Here is a 21,153-nt window from a genome sequence, read left to right on the forward strand (position 1 = left end):
AGATAATTTACTAGGCGAACACACTTCTGTTCATCAATGAAGGGCAATGCCAAACGTTTTGTAGAATGAGTTGAATATTGTGAAACATTTATAATATTATATTTTCAATAATAATGTTTAAAGTCAGAAACGGGGTTATTAGTTTGTAAAACGTATAACACCTCCTAGGTAACAAACAAAATGTGGATAGGTTAGAAAACAGTTCAATGAGAAACCCTGCTTAACCATTTGAAGCTGTGGTACAAGCAGCAGGCAGTCACTCAGACAAATGTACATTACATTCTATCAGCACGAAAGAACAATAAAATCGAAATCAGTTTAGAAAAATATAACAGACAAGATGCTAAAAAGTTGCTCCAAATAGATCCTGGGAACAAGTGATACCTATTGTTAAAACTTTAAAGGAAAAGTGCCAAGAAACTGAAACATGGCAACGATAGTCATTATTCATGGTAGATCAGAACATAGGAATGATTTCAGGTCAGCTGCAATGGCGTAAAGGTTAGTATGCCACCAGGTCACACCACGGAAAGTTTTTACCTTTGGACTTTTTTTACTTCTCTTTTTTTTAAACCCTTAAGGTAAAATAGGATGCTGAAACAAAGGAGGTTTCAGCAAACTCAAATAAAGCATCTTCAAGTTCCAGATAAAGCTTTGAGTTTTGGTGCTAAAAGGTCAGAGCAGGAGATAATAGGATTTTCTGGACACCGAGTACCACTGGCGTAGTAAAACTTTAGGGGGTCCCACTGGAAAGAACATGGAGGGTCCCCTCCGGACTTAATCAGGCGCTCTCATGCACGGTTACTGTGGCGGGGGCTGCAGTGGCCTTTGTTAGGCCCCTGTCACGTATCCTATATTACTAGAGTGAATTCTTCACATCAGCCCAGTCCCAAATCAGACTTAGGCTGCAATTCAAAGTTATGTGGAATATAGTGGTGTATGTTCCATAGCCAGCAATATCATTATCCAGTGTATGTGTGTGTTAAATATTTCCGAGTCAGCATAGAAATGAGGTATAACATACAAAATCGGCATTTAGCACACTACATTCGTCATGATTACCCCTTTCAAGGACTTTAAGGCAGGTTTGACCTGCTAGAATCTATCAAGGGAAAACCATGAAGGTGTGCTAATTATAAGCAGAATTAGGGCCACATGTGTAAAGTATTTTTGTGGTCAGAAAAGGCATGTTTTTAGGTATGAACGAAACACAATTTGTGATATAGGGCCAGATATAGGAAAGTCCGGCATTGCGACTCGCAATTTGCGAGTCGCAATGCCGGATGCAGGATGGTGTCCCTGACACCATCTGCGAGTTGCAATGGGGTCGCAAAGGCCCACCTCATTAATATTAATGAGGTGAGTCGCAATTTGCGACCCCCTTGCGAGTCGCAGCACTCACAGGGATGGTGGCCTGCTGGAGACAGCAGACCACCATGTCTGTGACTGCTTTTCAATAATGCAGCCCGTTTTCCTTAAATGAAAACGAGTTGCATTACACCCGAACAAATGTTTTCAGCGCTATTCACAAAGGGGAATGGGTTACCACCAGTGTGACACTGGTAGTAACTGCAAATTGCTTTGCAACCGCGTTCGCGGTCAAAAAGCAATTCTGCATCGCGATGCGACTCGCGAATAGGAAGGGGAACACCCCTTGCTATTTGCGACTCGCATTCCCATTTTGCGAGTCGGTAACCAGGTTACTGACTCGCAAAATGGGAATGGGCATCACCATGTGTTTTGCATGTCGCAAACAGCAAAATTCGCTGTTTGCGCCATGAAAAAAGTTTGCTACATCTGGCCCTTGGTCACATATTACCAAATCGCAATTTGTGTTTGTGATTCAGTATGTAGAAGGGGCATGTTTAAAGCATCCCTTCCAAATGCCAAATCTGAATGGGATGTGTGAATGTTTTGTGACCAACCAACGGTCGCAAAAAACATTCATAGTTTACTGGCTTCTTGAAAAAAGTGGTAACCCATTTACAAATAGGAAGAGGTCGCAGGGGACCCCTTTCCCTTTGAGAATGGAAAACACAGATTTTTTAGAGCAGGCAGCAGTCCCATGGACCATTGTCTACTCTTAAAAAATGAAACTGCAAAGTGTAATTTTTTCTTTATAAATACATCCCATTTTAATTTAAGGAAAATGGGCTGTATTTAAATAAATGACAAAATTATCAAAAAACAGTCAGAGACATAGTGGTCTGCTGACTTCAGCAGACCACAATCCCTGTGATGGCTAGGATTCCTAATGGGTCTCAAACTGTGACCTACCTCATTAATATTCATGTGGTAGGTCGGTCTATGACCCACTAGGAATTGCTAATGAAACTCAAAAGAGTTTCACACATTAGAAATACTGATTTCCTAATTGCATATCGGAGAGAATCCCAATTAAGGAAATCGGTATCCCTATTGTAAGTCCATCTGGCCCCTAATTCGAATTCATGTGCAAAATCCTGTTTGCACAAGCATCAGAATTAATCCCTCAACTTGTAATTAGGACATAAGTGACTTCTTTGGTTCTCGTTTTCCTTCAGTGGAGAAAGGTGGGTGCCATTAGCCATCAAGGGTTCCATGCATTCCGTAGCCACATTGAACACCAAGAGAGAAAGCTCAGAGTGGGACTGTCTGGCAGTCTATAGCTGAAGTCACTCTTTTCTCAGGGAGTTTGAGTGCATTGTACAGCCACTCCACAAACAGAAAAAATACTAAGGGCCTGATATGACCTTGGCGGAGGTGATTACCCCGTCACAAACCTGACGGATATCCTATCCGCAGTATTATAAGTTCCATTATATCCTAAGGTACTTGTAAAATGGCGGTGGGATATCCATCATGTTTGTGATGGAGTAATCCCCTCCGCCAAGGTCCTAAGTTCCAAAACAGTCTGAAACTTGGAAAGTCATTACTTGCCTCTCCTATAGACTCTAGGTCGCCAGTAGAAGCTCCTAGACACCTCTTTTTAGCCAGGTGAATCTTCTTCACATGTTAATGCCTGAGGAGAAGAACAAGCTTCCCTAGATCTTCATCCTTTCTCCATTTCATCATCACTAAACCACACACGCCACCTCCCAATTTCCTATTTTGCTCCTCACTATTGGTTCAACTTCCTTTCACAGAACAGGTCTATAACCATCCATATGAACCAAAAAATACACCTTCTTTACTTGGAATGCTGCACCATCAAAATCGTGAATCGCTGGGTCCCCCATGCCTAGCAAAGAATTGTTGGGCCTCCATGCTATCTAACTTTGTGTCAGCAGACATATTTACTTTTCCACCTATCACCTTCATCTCATATGACTACTACTGCTACAAATGCAAATTGATACTGTAAAACACAATTTTTATTGAGAAGCTCCAATAAATACATGAACACAAGAAATTGCAAAGATTTAAATAAGCATGTGATTTACATTGAATACCGTTGACCGTTATATGTATATACTATGTACTCAAAGTGCAAATTACATAAACAGGTCTTCAGGCTCTGATATTGACTGTTCAGTTTATGAAATGATTGTTTGGATATTGCTACAGTTTTCACAGTACAGATGAGAAATAAACGAGGTGACTATGCTCTCCCCTGAGGACATTCTAAACGCACAGCATAGCCCATAACGACTCAGAATATGAATTCTGACGATAGTCTTACCTCCACAGGCATGTTCGAGATTGCATGGTAGGAGTTGTCATGGAGTATTGTGATGTTGTAGGTCGACTTTTTGTTAGGCTCATCAAAACAAGGAAATGACTTCCTTGCATCTGTCGGCTCGTGATCGGCAGCGGCTATATTCCTTAGAGATGAATAGAAGGCAGCGTTAGAAATGTCAGCCACTTATGTTCAGTGACTCTTCCTATTCTACGCTCAGAAAAGCAAACGTAATAGCTTTATAGAAAACAAGACTGATAGCAAACAAGAAGACAATACAATAAACCCGGAGACACAATCAGTTCAAGGTTCTTTCGGGAAAAGAAGCTTAAGCGAAAGCAAAAACAAAAACAAACATAACCTCCTTCTTTATTCGAAGTGGCAACACGATGTTCTGTTCTGGGATGGCATGAGTTAAGAATTTCTCTTATGATTCCGACAACCGGTAACGTAGCTGAGTGAGATCAAGGACAGAAAGCATTCATATCACTTCTCTGGCACTGAGATTGGACATGCATGGGCAATGTAGCAAATGACAGCCTTTTAACTGTCTGATAGCAAGGTATAGACGAGATGCGTAAGGAATTACGTTATTGGTTCTTATACTGCATTCATACATTTCTGAAAGCATCTCTTCAGCAAAAAAAAGAGGTATCCCTAAATAAATACTGAAAGCGAATCAACTAGTTATGATTTTGCCATTATTCAGTTGGCCTAATGGAGCTGCTTGAACTCAAATCCTAACGAAAACATAATTATTTTTTTAGATTTTATTTCAAATTATCTGGTTGAGCGTTTTTATGTGGCTGAATATGTTTCGTTTAAACTCTGCACATTGTTCAAAGGAAAATGATCAACGTAAAGGGGCTTGACCTCTGGTGCCTGCATCAGCATCTGCCTCCACTTAATTCAAATCTTCAACCTCAAGATTGGCGCTTCCCATGGCTAGGTGGCACCACGTACCCATGCCCTGTGCTCCCGGTCCAGCATTTCCTCTTTTCAGATCCTTGTATGCTTTGCGTCTCTCACTTAGGATACCAAAGAATGGTCAGGGGTTGCTTTTAATGGGGCTTCAATGGTGCTCACCATGGCAACATCCTGAAGGCACCTGTTAGTGCGTAGCTCCTATTGCAATGCCCAGATCCCACGTGAGTCTCTACCTCCTGCCATCCTATCAACCCACAAAGACTGTCTACAGGATTGCCAGAGCCCTAGATGCTTACCCCAACCTTACACTATCCAATCCATTTCGTGTTGGCAGTTATCCATACTTACCAACCTGGGGCAGCATATTCTGGCACCAATATCATCACTTTTCTGCCATCCTAGGTTTGGTTCCCTGTCATCCTTCCCAGAGCTCCAAACTCCTTGGCTCACGTCAACAGCCACTGGAGGTTAGAGGGGTTCTTTCTTCTACTGATCACACATCTCGCTCACTGATAGCAGCCTCAGAACGGCCTGGCTGATGGATATTGCAATTCTTCACTGCAATCCAAAGTGACCTCAGCTACTGATAGCACTTGCAGCCCCAGTCGCGAGCCAAAGGCTCTCAACTGCCATCCTACTGAGGCTGGGAAAGCTATCCCTGGTACATTCTTAATTAGCATGCAGCAACAGTCATTGTTGCTAGTCTGCATAGAGTGCCATAATAAAACATTGCCTGAGCCATGGAAAGCAATGGCGATTATATCCTGGCCCTCCCAATGCTGGTTCCTTGACAAAATGGCAGCCTTCTTGTAATAAATGGAGGCATAACAGTTAGGCTTCCCTCCTTTCTGAGGCAGGATCCCTCATTTCTTGCACTGAGCATTAGCAGTGATTTCCAAAACTCTCTCCTCTGTCATTTCTCTACTGGCACCTGACTGAGCATAAGACTACTCTCCCCATCTTTCAAAGCTCTTATTTTCAGAAGGAGATTCCTTGTAACAATATACCCATGTAGCATCAAAATATGAATTGAAACAAAGACTAAACGTTTGTGTTTGATTGGTGAGTTACCATTAGCCGTTATGTCAAGCACCTCTGGTGAGGATGCAGAACTACACAGAGCAATAGACATGGTGTGATACAATGAACTGAGTTAAGTGCACCAGAGCTAAAGGGGACTGATATTAAAAGGGAGCACGCAGTAGGTAGGGGAAAAAAAGAGCATTAAGTCACTGTCCTGTATACTGAGTGAGGCCACGGCTCAAGTATGATAGGACAAGATAATAAGACAATGCTCTAGGTCTGAGAGCATCCACTGATCCATCTGCCTTGCTTAAATTGATAATCTTTATTAAAACCTGACCCTACCAACCACACCCAACCCTCATATCCTTTCTGAGATATCCTCTGTACCCAACAATCTGGCCTTTTCCACTCAAACCACCTCACAGATGATCCTTGCTATGAGGATATTCCTCTCTGCATTGATACACCTAAGAACAAGCCAATTTACTAAAGTAGTCAACAACTTGGAACCCAGTCCAGTGGACCTTTGTCAAACAAATACAACATAAAAGAAATGATGACCACATTCTGAGATGTCTTCACAGAACTATGTGCACCGTCACCAGCTGAAATGCACATCATACAACTTCAGGCCACTAAAACAAACACTCAAAACTGTACCCAAATCATGACTGAAAAAAAAAGAATCAGAGAAAAGGCAGCTAACAGATGGTTCAGTCCAGAAAAGGTCACGAAAAAGTCAAGGACACAACTAGGAGCAATACTGAAAGAAAACAATGTGCAGATCATTAAAATATGGGACAAATAACCAGGAAACCTGGTAGAATTCCTTGACACGTTCACACCAACGATCATCCCCTAGGTCCTCTACTCAGCATTTAAAATAAAAGGATTGAAACATGTCAACTAAGGGCTGCTCTACAGCCACTTCTAATTATCATATTGACACCTCTTCTCCAGAGCTAATAAACACCTCTTTCAACTGAGATTGGTCCCAGTAAATAACTCCACATATTAAAAAGACTGGTAGCATTCCCTAACAAACTGGTAAACTAATGACCAATAGGCAACCTCTCCTTCCCTAGCAAAGTTTCTGAAGCATGAAGGTATGTGACAGCCCCAGGATTGCATACATTCTATAACATCTTCTAGGAGTTGTTTGATCAAATATTTTTATTGACTGACGTTTTGCCCATACTTGCCATTTTTCTGACTACTCTTTCTTACAAATGCTATTTATTGATACATGCCAAGAAGACTCTGGGTATTATTTAGATCTCTGCAGAGGGGTTAATTCATCGCAACAGTGACAGATATCCCATCCACCGAAATCTAGATACCTTTGTTTTTTATGGTATTTAGATTTCGGCAGACAGTTTATCCATCACCTTTGTGATGGAGTAACCCCTCTACTGAGATCTAAATCAGGCCCTCATACGTTTATTTAGTCCTAATGCTTAATCTTAGCTAAAGGGACAACAGGAGTGTTGCGACGTCATGGACAACCGTCTCTGTACATCAGACCCAGACAAGATAAATCATCAAAGGAAGCAGAAAACGTGTTTGGCACTGAGATTAGAAATTGGCTAAATATTTCTAATTATGACCAGGACAAAGAAACCTACTGAGCATAGATCTAAAAAAAAACTTCTATCTTGAAAAACAATGGATGGAAGTTCTCTGGGTGAACTTGGCGGGGATAAATGTAGACTCTGGAATGTGGGATTTTTATCCCTATTTGGATAAAACCAGCTTACCGCATTTATCCAGTCCCCTACCCTGCCTTATATGGTATTTGATTGGGCTTTCTCATGCAGCCAAATGCCCAGCTGTCCAATCTTGCTGAGTCTGAAGAGGAGATCAGGCCATGTTATATGTGTCTACAGTTATTGTCAGTTATAATGGCACTATTCCAGTGCCAACTTTAGGGAGAGTGCGAAAGATGCCGCCGCACTGGGCACCAAGTTCGAGGGGGCGCCCTTTGCATGACAGGTTAAAGCAAGATAAGAGTAGCCCACAGAAATCTTATGTGGCAGGCAGTTTTTACGGGATAATAACAAAGGCATGCTAACTCTGGTAGTTAATTCAATTGATGGAGAGATCTATAATTTATGTCACCATTTGATTCATGATAAATTACCATAGTGGGTTAATGTTTCTGCCGTAGACACAACGTGTCACATGCAGATCACTGATCTGTATTGTATGTAGTTAGCTCAGTGGATCAATACGTTTGTCACGGAGATCCTCTGCTACTTGAATTTCATAAATTGCAATCGTTCTAGAAGTGATCTATGGTCTGGCATCAAAGTTCTGCATGCATATAGCAAGATTAGCTGTAAAACTTTGTTGTTTTTCATGACTCGTTTGTGCAATTATATTTCCATCATTGTGTTAGATTTAAAATCTTGAATTTATGGGCAAGATTTACTAACACTTTGCACCTAGTTTGCATCAGAAAAGAACACAAACCTAGTGCTAAGCGTTGTTTTGGAGTTTAGTTTTCCACACAAATCCTGAATTGCATTGGAAAGTAGCCATAAAGTAACACAAAGTAGCACTATAGCCTACTTTATGTCAGGGAGGCATTCCAAGGGTGATACATGGATCTTTCCATGTACTCAACCATGGGTTTTTGATACTAATCCCTATTTACTAACTTAGAAGTTATTTGTATCAAAACATTATGCTTCACCAAGGTACACATAAAGTTGGAGAGAAGATTGATTTTTTCCAGACCTTTCCAACATTTCATGTGTGTTGTACCCTAGGGCACATATGCAACGTGGTAAAATGGTATACTTTGTCAAAGCATAAACCTTTGTAATGGAGGGCTACACACTTACACAACATGCACTATGATACATGGGTGTGTGCCTTTGACCAAGACAGCCTAAGGTACACAAGCACCAGAGGAGAGAGCAACAACATATCTTAATAGATATGGTGCTGTGCCCTGTACCTTTCATATAGATCAGCAATTTTGGTTAATACACTGTGTGAAAAGTTAGTAAATTTGCCCCTTCGTTTTTCCAGACCAAGCAGTCTTAACATATAATGCCTACCAGTATGGATGGCACATCACTCCTTTATCTTAACATCCTCATTGTCTTAAGTAACACTTCCTCTACATTGATTTATACACTTTTATAAAGCATTGTCTCAGTACTTTATATCTGTGATATAAAGCTCTCTGACTCTCTACAGTGGGATGAGTAGCACTGTAAAATAAATAAATGTGAGAGAAGGGCTATGGAGAGATAAGGGGCAGAATTGGAGGGTGGTACAGAGGGCATCTATGAAGAATGAGGTCATTGCGGGGTGGGACAACAAAGAGTGTTGCAACAGGCGCTGCAGGTTTGATGGTTGCTATATCTACAGCATGTTCAGCAGCTCAGACCTTGCTCTTTTTTAAAAAAGGCAGCCCAAAACCAAAACAATATTCTATACGTGTGTCAGATTTATGTATTTAACAGTTTTATCTAATATGTAAAGAAGACACCGTGACATAATAGAGCGCTTTGCAGAAAATTAATTAAAACATGGATTAACCCTCACAGAAGAAAATATCCATGCAAACGTTGCTGCACGTAAGACACTCCAACACATTCTCGCTCTTAGTAGCATGGAAGATAAAGATAAAGAATGCATCATGCTCTACAGAAATGACAAAGGCATAATAGTTATCTTCTACAAAGAAGTGCTACTTTGCATAAATTACTACTCTCAAACAAAGTGCAAATCATGTATACTAAATGCCTGAGTTGAAAATAGCATACACCTCAATAACTGAGAAGAATGGGCCGAGCTTTGTGACTGAAACTAATACATATTCATTGAATAAAGCAAAGGTTAAATTGACATAAAGTAACTATAACTCACACTCCGCCGTACCCAGTTGTTCGAACTGACAGCCTTGGGGTGGTCATCCTCCAACTTTTTGTCTGCATTCTTCAACTTTTCTGACACTGTTTTTGCTGGTTTTAGGACTCTGCACACTTTACAACTGTTAACCAGTGCTAAAGTGCATATGCTATCTCCCTTAAAACATGATAACATTGGTTCATACCCAATTGGCATATTTGATCTACTTGTAAATCCCTAGTAAAGTGCACTGCATGTGTCCAGGGCCTTTAGATTGAACGCTACTAGTGGGTCTGCAGCACTGGTTGTGTCATCCACATAAGTAGCCCCTCAACCATGTCTCAGGCCTGCCATTGAAAGGCCTGTGTGTATAGTTTCACTGCCACTTCGACTTGGCATTTAAAAGTACTTCCCAAGCCTTAAACTCCCCTTTTTCTACATATAAGTCACCCCTAAGGTAGGCCCTACGTAACCCAGAGGGCAGGGTGCTGTGTAGGTAAAAGGCAGGATATATATCTGTGTGTTGTATATGTCCTGGTAGTGGAAAACTTATAAATTAGTTTTCCACTGCTGTGAGGTCTGCTCCTTTTATATGCTAACATTAGGGCTACCCTCATATACTGTTTAAGTGATAGATTCTGCTTATTAGCAATGTTGGATTTTATATTACTATTTCAGAAATGCCACTTTTAGAAAGTGAGCATTTTTTGCACTAAAATCCATCTGTGCCTTACAGCCTGTCTCCAATCCATGTCTGGGCTTGGCTGGTTGGCAGCTCGCTTGTGCATTTCACCCAGACAACCACAAACACAGGATACTCAGTCACACCTGCACTCATCTGCACACTGAATGGGTCTTTCTGGCTGGAAGGGTGGTGGGGCTGACACTTGCATTTCAGAGGCTAGTGGCCTGCCCTCACACAATGGACTGCCAAGTGCCCTACTGGGACCCTGGCAGACAGACCTGTACCGAAAGGAGACCTTGTGCACTTCAAAACAACTCTTTGAGGTCTACCCCAATTCAAAGGCACTTTTGGGTATATAAACTGGGTCCCTGACCCCACCAACTCAGACACTTCCTGGGACAGGGACTCTGAGTCAGATCCTGCAACCTGCCAAGAGGAGCTGCCTGGATGCCCAAAGGACTCACCTGGACTGCTTTGCTGTGAAGGACTGCTGCCTTGCTGTTACCCTGCTGCCCTGCTGGCCTCTGGCACTGCTGAGAAGTGCTCTCCAAGGGCTTGGATTGAGCTTGCCTCCTGTTCCTGAAGTCTCAGGGCCAAATAGACTTCTATTCTCCAAGGAAACTCCTTGTGCGGCAAAAATAGACGCACAGCCTGCCGAAATTGACACACAGCCTGCTCAGCAGTGAAAGATTCACTGCATTGCTGAACTGGAACGATGCAGCCCGGCTTCCCAAGTGGAGATCGACGCAGCGCCTGTGTTACTACTAGAACTTCGATACACAGCCCTATCGGATCGATGCAGCGCCGAGCCGGAACAACACAGTCTGACTGTATGAGGAATTGACACAGCACCTGCTGTGCGACAGAAACTCCGACGCATCGCCACACCAGATCGAAGCAGCACCTGTGACTTCGTCCTGCATGTCCAGGATTTCCATGCATCGTCCCTGGGCGTCAAAAGACCCAGCATCGCACTGAGGATCCAAGACTGCGTGCCGGAAATCGATGCAAAGCCCTTGCAGGGTGGGAAGCATCAACGCATCGGTGTGCACATCAGGAAATCCGACGCACACCTTCCTTTTTCCACGCATCTCCTCCTCTGCAGTCTTCGTGCGTGTAATTTAAACGCATACCAGGTACTTCGTGCACACAAGAGACATTTGTTGAGTTTTGAAGATTTAAGACTCTTCTTATCATTGCAAAAGTGATATTTCAGCTGGTGCTTATCAAATCTTGATCATTTTGACTTTAATTCACTCAGATAAATATCTTATATTTTTCTAAACCTGTGTGGTGTATTTTTGTGGTGTTTTCATTGTATTATTGCATGATTTATTGCACAAATTCTTCACACATTGCCTTCTAAGTTAAGCCTCACTGGTCAGTGCCAATCTACCTGAGGGTGGGCACAGGATAATTTGGATTGTGTGTGACTTACCCTGACTAGGATTGTGGTCCCTACTTGGATAAGGGTGTATACCTCTGCCAACTAGAGACCCCATTTCCAACAAAAGTGTTTTCATGTAATTTCAGATGTCATCAGTGCTGCTATCAATGACACCATAGAACATGTCATGAGCGCTGTAACATGGGAGGTTATCAGCAGTGCATGGCAAGTTTTTTTAATGCTTTTGGTACCCTGGTCCCACTTGGGACACCCAGACCCTTGTGTTTTTTTTTAAGTAATGGCAGAACAGGAAGTCCACTTCCACACTGCTGGGTCGGCTTCCTGTCTGCCTACACAAACAGTGTTGACATGGGAGTTGGTAACTTCCTGCTCCCTACCTACTTCATTTGGGCAGGGAGTGTATCTGTGGCCTGCTTCCCCACCAAGTGAGGGGTAGGGTGTCAGTGCAGTGTCTCCTCCACTTCTCTACATGTAAGTGCTTTGGGGTCCTGGGGATGGGGTCCCAGGACTCCTTACGAAGCATGCTGTGTGTTGTCCCTGGGAAAATGTAGACCCTTGGGTCTTTTTGTACCTTGAGGAGGGGGATTATGCATGCCCCCTCCCTAACTACTATAAAAAAAATAAAACTGTGCTGCTCCCCCCCCCAGGCTCTTGCCGACCCTGGGGGGGATTATAATTGAACAATACAGGCCTGCACTGTTTCTTATTTGGATATTTCAGCAATGTACCACAGTACTACAGTGGTGCCACAAATATTTTTCCTGTTTTTGGCCTGTGGTGCTCCCTCTGCAATTCCCTCTACAAGGCTTTGGGGGCCAGGGCATCCCTACCCTGCCCCCTATATGTTTTCGATTTTTATTCTTATGACATAGAGATTAAGGGCCTCATTTTGAGTTTGGTGGGCGGCAGAGGCCGCCCGCCAAACTCTATTGGGTAGAAAACTTCCACTCTGGTTTTCTGCCCCCGGCCCAATTATGAGTTTTCCACTGGGCCAGCGGGAGGAAACAGCGTTTCCACCCGCTGGCCCAGAGGAATACTCAGCACAACATTGACGCCGGCTTGTAATTGAACTGGCGGCAATGTTGCGGTGCGTCGGGTGCGAGAGCACCCGTTGCACTTTTCACTGTTCGTAATTCAGGCAGTGAAAAGCGCAATGGGGCTGTCTATGGGGGCCCCTGCACTGCCCATGCCCCCGGCACCCCATATCTGCCAGCCTTCGCATGGCTGTGCTTGCAGTGCTGCCCTGGTAGATTAAGACCACCGGCACCGCAAGCTGTCGACCTGTGGCAACCTGGCGGTGCCAGTGGTCGGACCATGGCGGTTCTGCCACGGTCATAACATAGAGGCCGGACCGATGCTTTAGCAGCAGTCCGACCTCCACTGCGAGTCTGGCGGTCGCAACCCCTCCTGACTCGTAACGAGGGCCTAAGTCTCCAAGGCCTAAAATGGATGTCAAACATCTTTGTAGATGTTGACGTCAGCCAATCAGATCTTACTTTTGATCTACCAATCCTGCAGTACTACTGCAGCCTCAAATATCTATACATTTTTAACCTTAATTTCTCAAAAACTACTAAACAGATTCACACCAAATAACAAAAAACACCTTTTATGGGTACAAATCTAGCTTTGTTCCAAATTTGGTTTAATTCCGTTCAGCCATTTGGGTGTAGCACTGCTCAAAACTCCTATGGGAATTTCTCTGGCCCTTCTAAATGGAAAACCCCAAACATTCCAGGAAGGAGCTGCGGTGGGTTAAACCTTTTTTTCAAAAGGTTTTGTGAAGATTTGTCAAACTGCACCAAAGTTGTTCGAATATGTAATTCTTTGTCTGTGGAAACCTGGTCCTAACTATAACTACATAGTGGCGACCATCACTGGAAGAGATTTTGATGGGCCTACCTGACTCCCAGATGACGTCCAAACCGTGTCTTCGTAATATGAATGTGTTTCCATTGTGTAATCTTCCAGAGTAGGATGGTGAACTATAGTAGCATGGCACAGAAGGTCAAGAAGTTTCTCAGGGTCAGCACGAACATATGAATGAGTTGTGTTTCTCTTCACAGTTTATGTCAACACGTTAATGACTTCTCTGGCCTTAAGAATTCCAGCTTTATAACCCCTCACATGTGAGGCATCTAGTTCTAGTGTTTTCACTATTTAATTAAGTTTTCATTACCGAAACAAATCTCCGGAAGGCAAAAGTGGAAAACATCCCACAATAATTGCAACTTCACCCTATGTTATTGTAGTAAACGCCTCCGCTATAGCTTAGAGTGCTCAAGCGGAAGTTTTCTTCAGAAATTGTATGGAGGTCTTATCTAATAACAAAAAGTGGTAGAACCTTGCAAGCAATGCCCTAATGTTGATCACCAATTAGAAGTAATTCATATGAACAAAATAAATAGTAGTTTTTCATGAATGAAAATGAATTTCAAAGTGCAAATTATACCTAGCACAAGAAATTTAAAAAAGTGACCCAATCTGCCTTGTCGAAAATTAAACTGAATACTGAGGGAGCCGCAAACAATTAGCTTTTAGGCCTTGCAGTCTTTAAATATGTATACAAACTTGCATTGTCTGATAGGTCTATTTATGTGTATGCCTAGATTCAGAGGAAACAATCCCCGGAAAAGCTGCAGACCAGGTAGCTTGTATCCTGACCTCAACCTTTTATTACCCAAAAACTGACAATTTGGTCATGCGGAGTAGTACAGGAATCCATTTACCAAAAACGGCCACTCGACCCACAGAATAAGATAATTTCAGTAAGACATATAAGAAGTTGATCTTAACAGAGCACAAATCCACGGCGTAAAAAAGAGCGCATTATTTAATTCTTCACAGGCCAGCAAAACGTGTCTCTTGGGGCTCGAGGTAATAACGCTTGTTTCCTCTTTACACCACGGGGTTTCTGGTAGCGTAACAGTTCATCAACTAACAGCCTGCAGAGTAGCATTGTAATTACGTTTCAACGCAGGTGTGTATGTACTTTACATTTGAAGATACTGAATCTTAAAAACAGATCCAAAATATTTACGACTCTTGCATTGCAAATGGATTCTTTGAATAGTTTTTGCTTTGAGAACTACGTCATATAAATATGAATTGACAGCAACTATAACAAGCATTCGTAATGCAAAAGGTCTCGCATTTGCGGGAGTTAGAGCTAATGGCGTTGTAAATGCCTAACTGGACTTCTCTTACCACATAAATTGCTGAACCCTGCCTTATAACTTGTTCCTTTCCTGCCACATAATTCCAGTGGCACTGCATACAACCAACGCACTTCCATTTACCTTCCTCCTATATCTTCAGCAAAACATGAAAAATTTGCTATTTAGCACCCTAATTTAAATCTGTCATGCAAATTACAATAGAATACCACTTTCACCATTCCAGCATCAAAGTTCCTGGCTGGCTAACACAATTCCCAAAACAGGACAGCCGCAGAAGAAACTAGAAGGGTCAACCAAACATATCAAAGAGTGTCCAGTCACAGTGTGATAACCCAACCATATCAAGAGTGTCCATACAGACATAGCGTAATAGCCCAAACATATCAAGAGTGTCCAACCAGTCATAGTGTAATAACCCAAACATATCAAGAGTGCCCACACAGTCATGCTGTAATAACCCAAACATATCAAAAGTGTTCAAACAGTCATAGTGTAATAAGGGTGTGGTGTTGGCCTGAATCATGGTCATAATTGCTATAAGGAGAGATTAATAAAACATATACAATCATATTGTAAGCCCAATAAAAACCTTTTATAAAAAAAAAAAAATCGATATTAGACTGCAATGCTGAAAACAACCCCTAAAGGGCACCACAACAAAAAATAGCATTTGGAAGAAACATGGTTATGTAACCATACAGGCAGACCCTTAGAGAACATATCCACATGAAAACAGAATGGCAGAAAGTAATACAACGTGACCATATATTTAAGCCCTTGAGGACCTAGTGTACTACACGTTTTCAGGGCTAGCAATACCTACTAGAATATTATTTACAAATAAGGCCCTTAAAACACAAACTACTCCCAGCTGTAAAACAAATGTTTCAGACATGAGAGAGCTTAAAAAGATGCTGAATGGTGGGAGCAGGTATTATTTTTGTGTGACCCCACTAACCTAGTACGTGGACCAAGAGATGATTTAAAAAGAAAGAGCATGTGTGGTGAACGTTTTAACCCCTCCTGTGCCGAGCCTTTTTTTAGCTATTTGGGGCAGTTTGCGCTTAGGCCCTCATAACTTTTTGATCACATAAGCTACCCACGCCAAATTTGCGTCCTTTTTTCCAGCATCCTAGGGATTCTAGAGGTACCCAGACTTTGTGGGTTCCTCTGAAGGAGACCAAGAAATTAGCCAAAATACAGCAAAAATTCGTTTTTTTCAAAAAAATGGGAAAAAGGGCTGCAGAAGAAGGCACGTGGTTATTCCCCTGAAAATGGCATCAACAAAGGTTTTGCAGTGGTAAAATCGCCATCTTCCCAGCTTTCAGGAACAGGCAGACTTGAATTAGAAAACACAATTTTTCAACACAAATTCTGACATTTTACTGAAACATACCCCATGTTTTCAATTTTTTGTGCTTTCCGCCTCCTTCCAGTTAGTGACAGAAATGTGTGAGAAACCAATGCTGGATCCCAGAACGCTAAACATTTCTGAAAAGTAGACACAATTCCGAATTCAGCAAGGGGTCATTTGTTTAGATATTTTAAGTGTTTCCTACAGAAAATAACAGCTGAAATAAAAGAATATTGAAATTGAGGTGAAAAAAACTGCAATTTTTCTCCACGTTTTACTCTTTAACTTTTTCCTGCGATGTCAGATTTTTTAAAGCAATATCCCGTTACATCAGTTGGACTCTTCTGGTTCCAGGGATATATAGGGCTTGTAGGTCATCAAGAACCCTAGGTACCCAGAGCCAATAAATGAGCTGCACCTTGCAATGGGTTTTCATTCTATACCTGGTATACAGCAATTCATTTGCTGAAATATAAAAAATGAAAAATATCAAGAAAACCTTTGTATTTCCAAAATGGCCACAAGATAGGGTGTTGAGAAGCAGTGGTTATTTGCCCTTACTAGCATGTGAATTACAGGGCATTTCTCAAATAGATGTCTTTTTTACCCCCCTGTCTTACATTTGAAGGAAAAAATGTAGAGAAAGACAAGGGTCAATAACACTTGTTTTGCTATTCTGTGTTCCCCCATGTCTGCCGATAAAAATGGTACCTCACTTGCGTGAGTAGGCCTAGCGCCCGCAACAGGAACTACCCCAAAACACAACATGGACACATCACATTTTCACAAAGAAAACAGAGTTGTTTTTTGCAAAGTGCCTAGCTGTGGATTTTGGCCTCTAGCTCAGCCGGCACCTAGGGAAACCTAGCAAACCTGCACAGTTTTGAAAACTAGACACCTAGGGGAATCCAAGATGGGGTGACTTGTGAGGCTTTGACCAGGTTCTGTTACTCAGAATACTTTGCAAACCTCAAGATTTGGCCCAAAAAAGTTTTTCCTCTCATTTCGGTGACAGAAAGTTCTGGAATCAGAGAGGAGCCACAAATTTCCTTCCACCCAGCGTTCCCCTATGTCTCCCGATAAAAATGGTACCTCACTTGCGGGGGTAGGCTTAGCGCCCGCAACAGGAAAACCCCCAAAACACAACGTGGACACATCACATTTTCACAAAGAAAACAGAGCTGTTTTTTGCAAAGCGCCTAGCTGTGTATTTTGGCCTCTAGCTCAGCCGGAACCTAGGGAAACCTAGCAAACCTGCGCAGTTTTGAAAACTAAACACCTAGGGGAACCCAAGATGGGGTGACTTGTGGGGCTCTGACCAGGTTCTGTTACCCAGACTCCTTTGCAAACCTCAAAATTTGGCCAAAAAAACAGTTTTTCCTCTCATTTAGGTGACAGAAAGTTCTGGAATCAGAGAGGAGCCACCAATTTCCTTCCACCCAGCGTTCCTCCATGTCTCCCGATAAAAATGGTGCCTCACTTGTGGGGGTAGGCCTAGGGCCCGCGACAGGAAAAGCCCCAAAACACAACGTGGACACATCACGTTTTCACAAAGAAAACAGAGCTGTTTTTTGCAAAGCACCTAGCTGTGGGTTTTGGCCTCTAGCTCAGCCGGCACCTAGGGAAACCTAGCAAACCTCCGCAGTTTTGAAAACTAGACACCTAGGGGAATCCAAGATGGGGTGACCTGTGGGGCTCTGACCAGGTTCTGTTACCCAGAATCCTTTGCAAACCTCAAAATTTGGCCAAAAAAACACCTTTTCCTCTCATTTTGGTGACAGAAAGTTCTGGAATCAGAGAGGAGCCACAAATGTCCTTCTACCCACCGTTCCCCCAAGTCTACCGATAAAAATGGTACCTCACTTTTGTGGGTGGGCCTACTGCCCGCGAAAGGAAATGCCCCAAAACACTATCTGGACACATCAAAATTATCAAATACAAAACTACCTGTTTTTGCGGGGGGATACCTGTGTTTTTGGTCCTGGGCTCAGCAGCCTTCTAGGGAAACCTACCAAACCCAGACATTTCTGAAAACTAGACACCCGAGGGAGTCCAGTGAGGTGTGACTTGCGTGCATCCCCCAATGTTTTCTTACCCAGAATCCCCAGCAAACCTCAAATTTAGCTAAAAAATAAAATTTTCCCCACATTTCTGTGTGGGATCACCGCTCTGGGACAAATTTCATACCACCCAATGTTCCCCTCAGCCTCCCGGTAAAAATGATACCTCATTTGTGTAGGTGGGCCAAGTGCTTGTGAAAGGGAAGAGACAAAAACATGTTGATATTGAGGGGGAACCAAAGGGCAGTTTGCAAAAAAACATTTTTAGGCTGGCAAGTACAGCAGAATTTTTATCGGTATAGATGAGACAATGCTGGGTGGTAGGAATTTTGTGGATTCCTGCAGGATCCGGAAGGTTCCATCACAAAAACGTGGGAAAAATGTGTGATTTCCAGCAAAGTTGGAGGTTTGAAGGGGATTGTGGGTACAAAAATGGTGTGGGTGCATGTGAAACACACCACCCTGGAATCACCCAGATGTTTAGTTTCCAGATGTGTCTAGGTCCTGTGGATTTTTCTACATGGCAGCGTCCCAAAGTCAATAAAGTGCAGCCCTCACCATCCCAAGTCGGACGATTTTAAGAGTTAGCCAAGCTCTCATGGCCCAAATGTAAAACAAAAACCCAAAATAATCAAATGTCTTCTTGCTTGCTGTGGGATAAGATGTTTTAGAGTGCGGGGAGAGCTGAAAGACTGTTACCCCCTTTAGTTGGGGTGGGGGCGTAACCAGGCCCATACTGGTTGATAGCCACCACCCCAATATTTTTGTTTTTTTTAATTCCCTGGCATCTAGTAGACTTTCTGCCCCCCGGGGTGTGGATCAGGGGTAATTGCCCCATCTGCCCACTGGTTGGCGGAACAACTTTGGCCCCATTTATTTGGGGTGGAAGTATGGCTATACCCCCACCCTCTTATTTAAAAAAAAAAACTTCCCTGGCCTCTAGTGGGCTTTCTGCCCCCCTTTGGGGGCAGATGGGCCTTCCAATAATAGACCCATCTGCCCCTAAGGGGGGCAGATATGGCTAACAGTAATGTGCCCCCATGGGGAGCGACCCTTACCCAAGGGGCTGCCCCCCTAAAGAAAACACACGCATACACACACACCAATCCCTGGTGCCTAAGTGGTTTCTGCCCCCCTTGGAGGCAGATTGGCCTAACACAAATCGGCCGATCTGCCCCCAAGGGGGGGCAGAAATGGTCTAAATACAATTTGCCCCCCAGGGGAGTGACCCTTGACTAAGAGGTCGCTCCCCACCTCTAAAAAACTAAACAAAAAATGTTTTATCCCTGGTGCCTAGAGGTTTCTGCCACACCTGGGGGCAGAAAAGGCCTAAAATAAATTTGCTCCCCCTGCCCCGCGGAGCGACCCTTGCCTAAGGGGAAAAAGATCCCCGGTGCCTAGTGGTTTCTGTCCCCTTGTGGGCAGATTGGCCTAACAAAAATCGGCCGATCTGCCCCAAAGGGGGGCAGAAATAGTCGAAATACAGTCTGCCCCCCAGGGGAGCGAACCTTGCCTAAGGGGTCGCTCCGCATCTCTAAAAAAACAACAACAAAAAAACACAAAACAAAATTAGCCCTGGTGCCTAGAGGTTTCTGCCCCCCCTAGGGACAGATCGACCTAACAACAATAGGCTAATCTGCCCCCGGGGGGGCAGAAATGGCTTAAAATAAATTTGCCCCCTCGGGGAGCGACCCTTGCCTAAGGGGTTGCTCCCCTTCTGTAAATTTGGCGTAAAAAAAAAAAAAATCCCTGGTGTCTAGTGGTTTCTGCTCAGAAAAATAGGCCAACCTGCCCCAGAAATGGCCTAAATATAATTTGCCCCCTAGGGAGCGACCCAACTAAAAAAAAAAGAAAAGAAACACAAAAAAAAGAAAAGATCCCTGGCGCCTAGTGGATTCTGCCCCCCCTGGTGGCCGATCGGCCTAACAATACGCCGATCTGCCCCGGGGGGGCAGAAAAGGCCTTGAAAAATATTGCCCCCCTGGATCGCTCCCCTTATGCCAATTTCAAATAAAAAATAAATCCCTGGTGTCTAGTGGGCATTTTAAAAGCCGGATCGCTTTATAATCCGGCTTTTGAAATGCTCTGAGAGACTTTAAATGGAAGGACATTTATTTCCTTCCCTTTGAAGCCTCTCAGGGCCTGTAGGAAGTTGGCTCTGTATGTACTATTTCAAAGTAAGAAATAGCATGCACAGAGTCCAAGGGTCCCCCTTAAAGGTAAGATAGTGGCAAAAAGAGATAATTCCAATGCTCTATTTTGTGGTAGTGTGGTCGAGCAGTAGGCTTATCAGAGGGTAGTGTTAAGCATTTGTTGTACACACACAGGCAATAAATGAGGAACTCACACTCAAAGACAATTCCAGGCTAATAGGTTTTTATATAGAAAAATATATTTTCTTAGTTTATTTTAAGAACCACAGGTTCAAGATTTACAATCAATACTTCAAAGGAAAGGTACTTCACTTAGGTATCATAGGAACTTTGAATCAGCAAAATAGCATGTACAGTTTTGGCAAAAAATGGCAATAAGCTATTTTAAAACTAGACACTGCAAATTTCAACAGTTCTTGGGGGAGGTAAGTGTTTGTTAGTTTTGCAGGTAAGTAAACCACCTACAGGGTTCAAAGTTGGGTCCAAGGTAGCCCACTTTTGGGGGTTCAGGGCAACCCCAAAGTTACCACACCAGCAGCTCAAGGCCGGTCAGGTAAGTACCCGCGACTTCGGAGGGCAGACCAGGGGGGTTTTGTAGGTCACCAGGGGGGACACAAGTCAGCACAGAAAGTACACCCTCAGCGGCACAGGGGCGACCGGGTGCAGAGTGCAAACAGGTGTCGGGTTTGCAATAGGATTCAATGGGAGACCCAGGGGTCTCTTCAACGAAGCAGGCAGGCAAGGGGGGGGCTCCATGGGGTAGCCACCACCTGGGCAAGGGAGAGGGCCACCTGGGGGTCGCTTCTGCACAGGAGGTCGGATCCTTCAGGTCCTGGGGG

At 43.3% G+C, this 21,153-nt stretch overlaps 1 protein-coding gene across 1 annotated transcript in view; it reads right to left on the bottom strand.

Moving 5' to 3' along the window:
* Nucleotides 1–21,153, bottom strand: part of ENPEP (glutamyl aminopeptidase) — a 257,425-nt gene that overhangs the window by 192,257 nt on the left and 44,015 nt on the right. Inside the window, exon 2 of the mRNA XM_069230243.1 lies at nt 3,662–3,803. Within this exon, the coding sequence (XP_069086344.1) occupies nt 3,662–3,803 (142 nt within the window). The remainder of the gene's footprint in view (nt 1–3,661; nt 3,804–21,153) is intronic.

Source organism: Pleurodeles waltl, chromosome 1_1, assembly GCF_031143425.1.
Source record: "Pleurodeles waltl isolate 20211129_DDA chromosome 1_1, aPleWal1.hap1.20221129, whole genome shotgun sequence".
Taxonomy (NCBI): Eukaryota; Metazoa; Chordata; class Amphibia; order Caudata; family Salamandridae; genus Pleurodeles; species Pleurodeles waltl.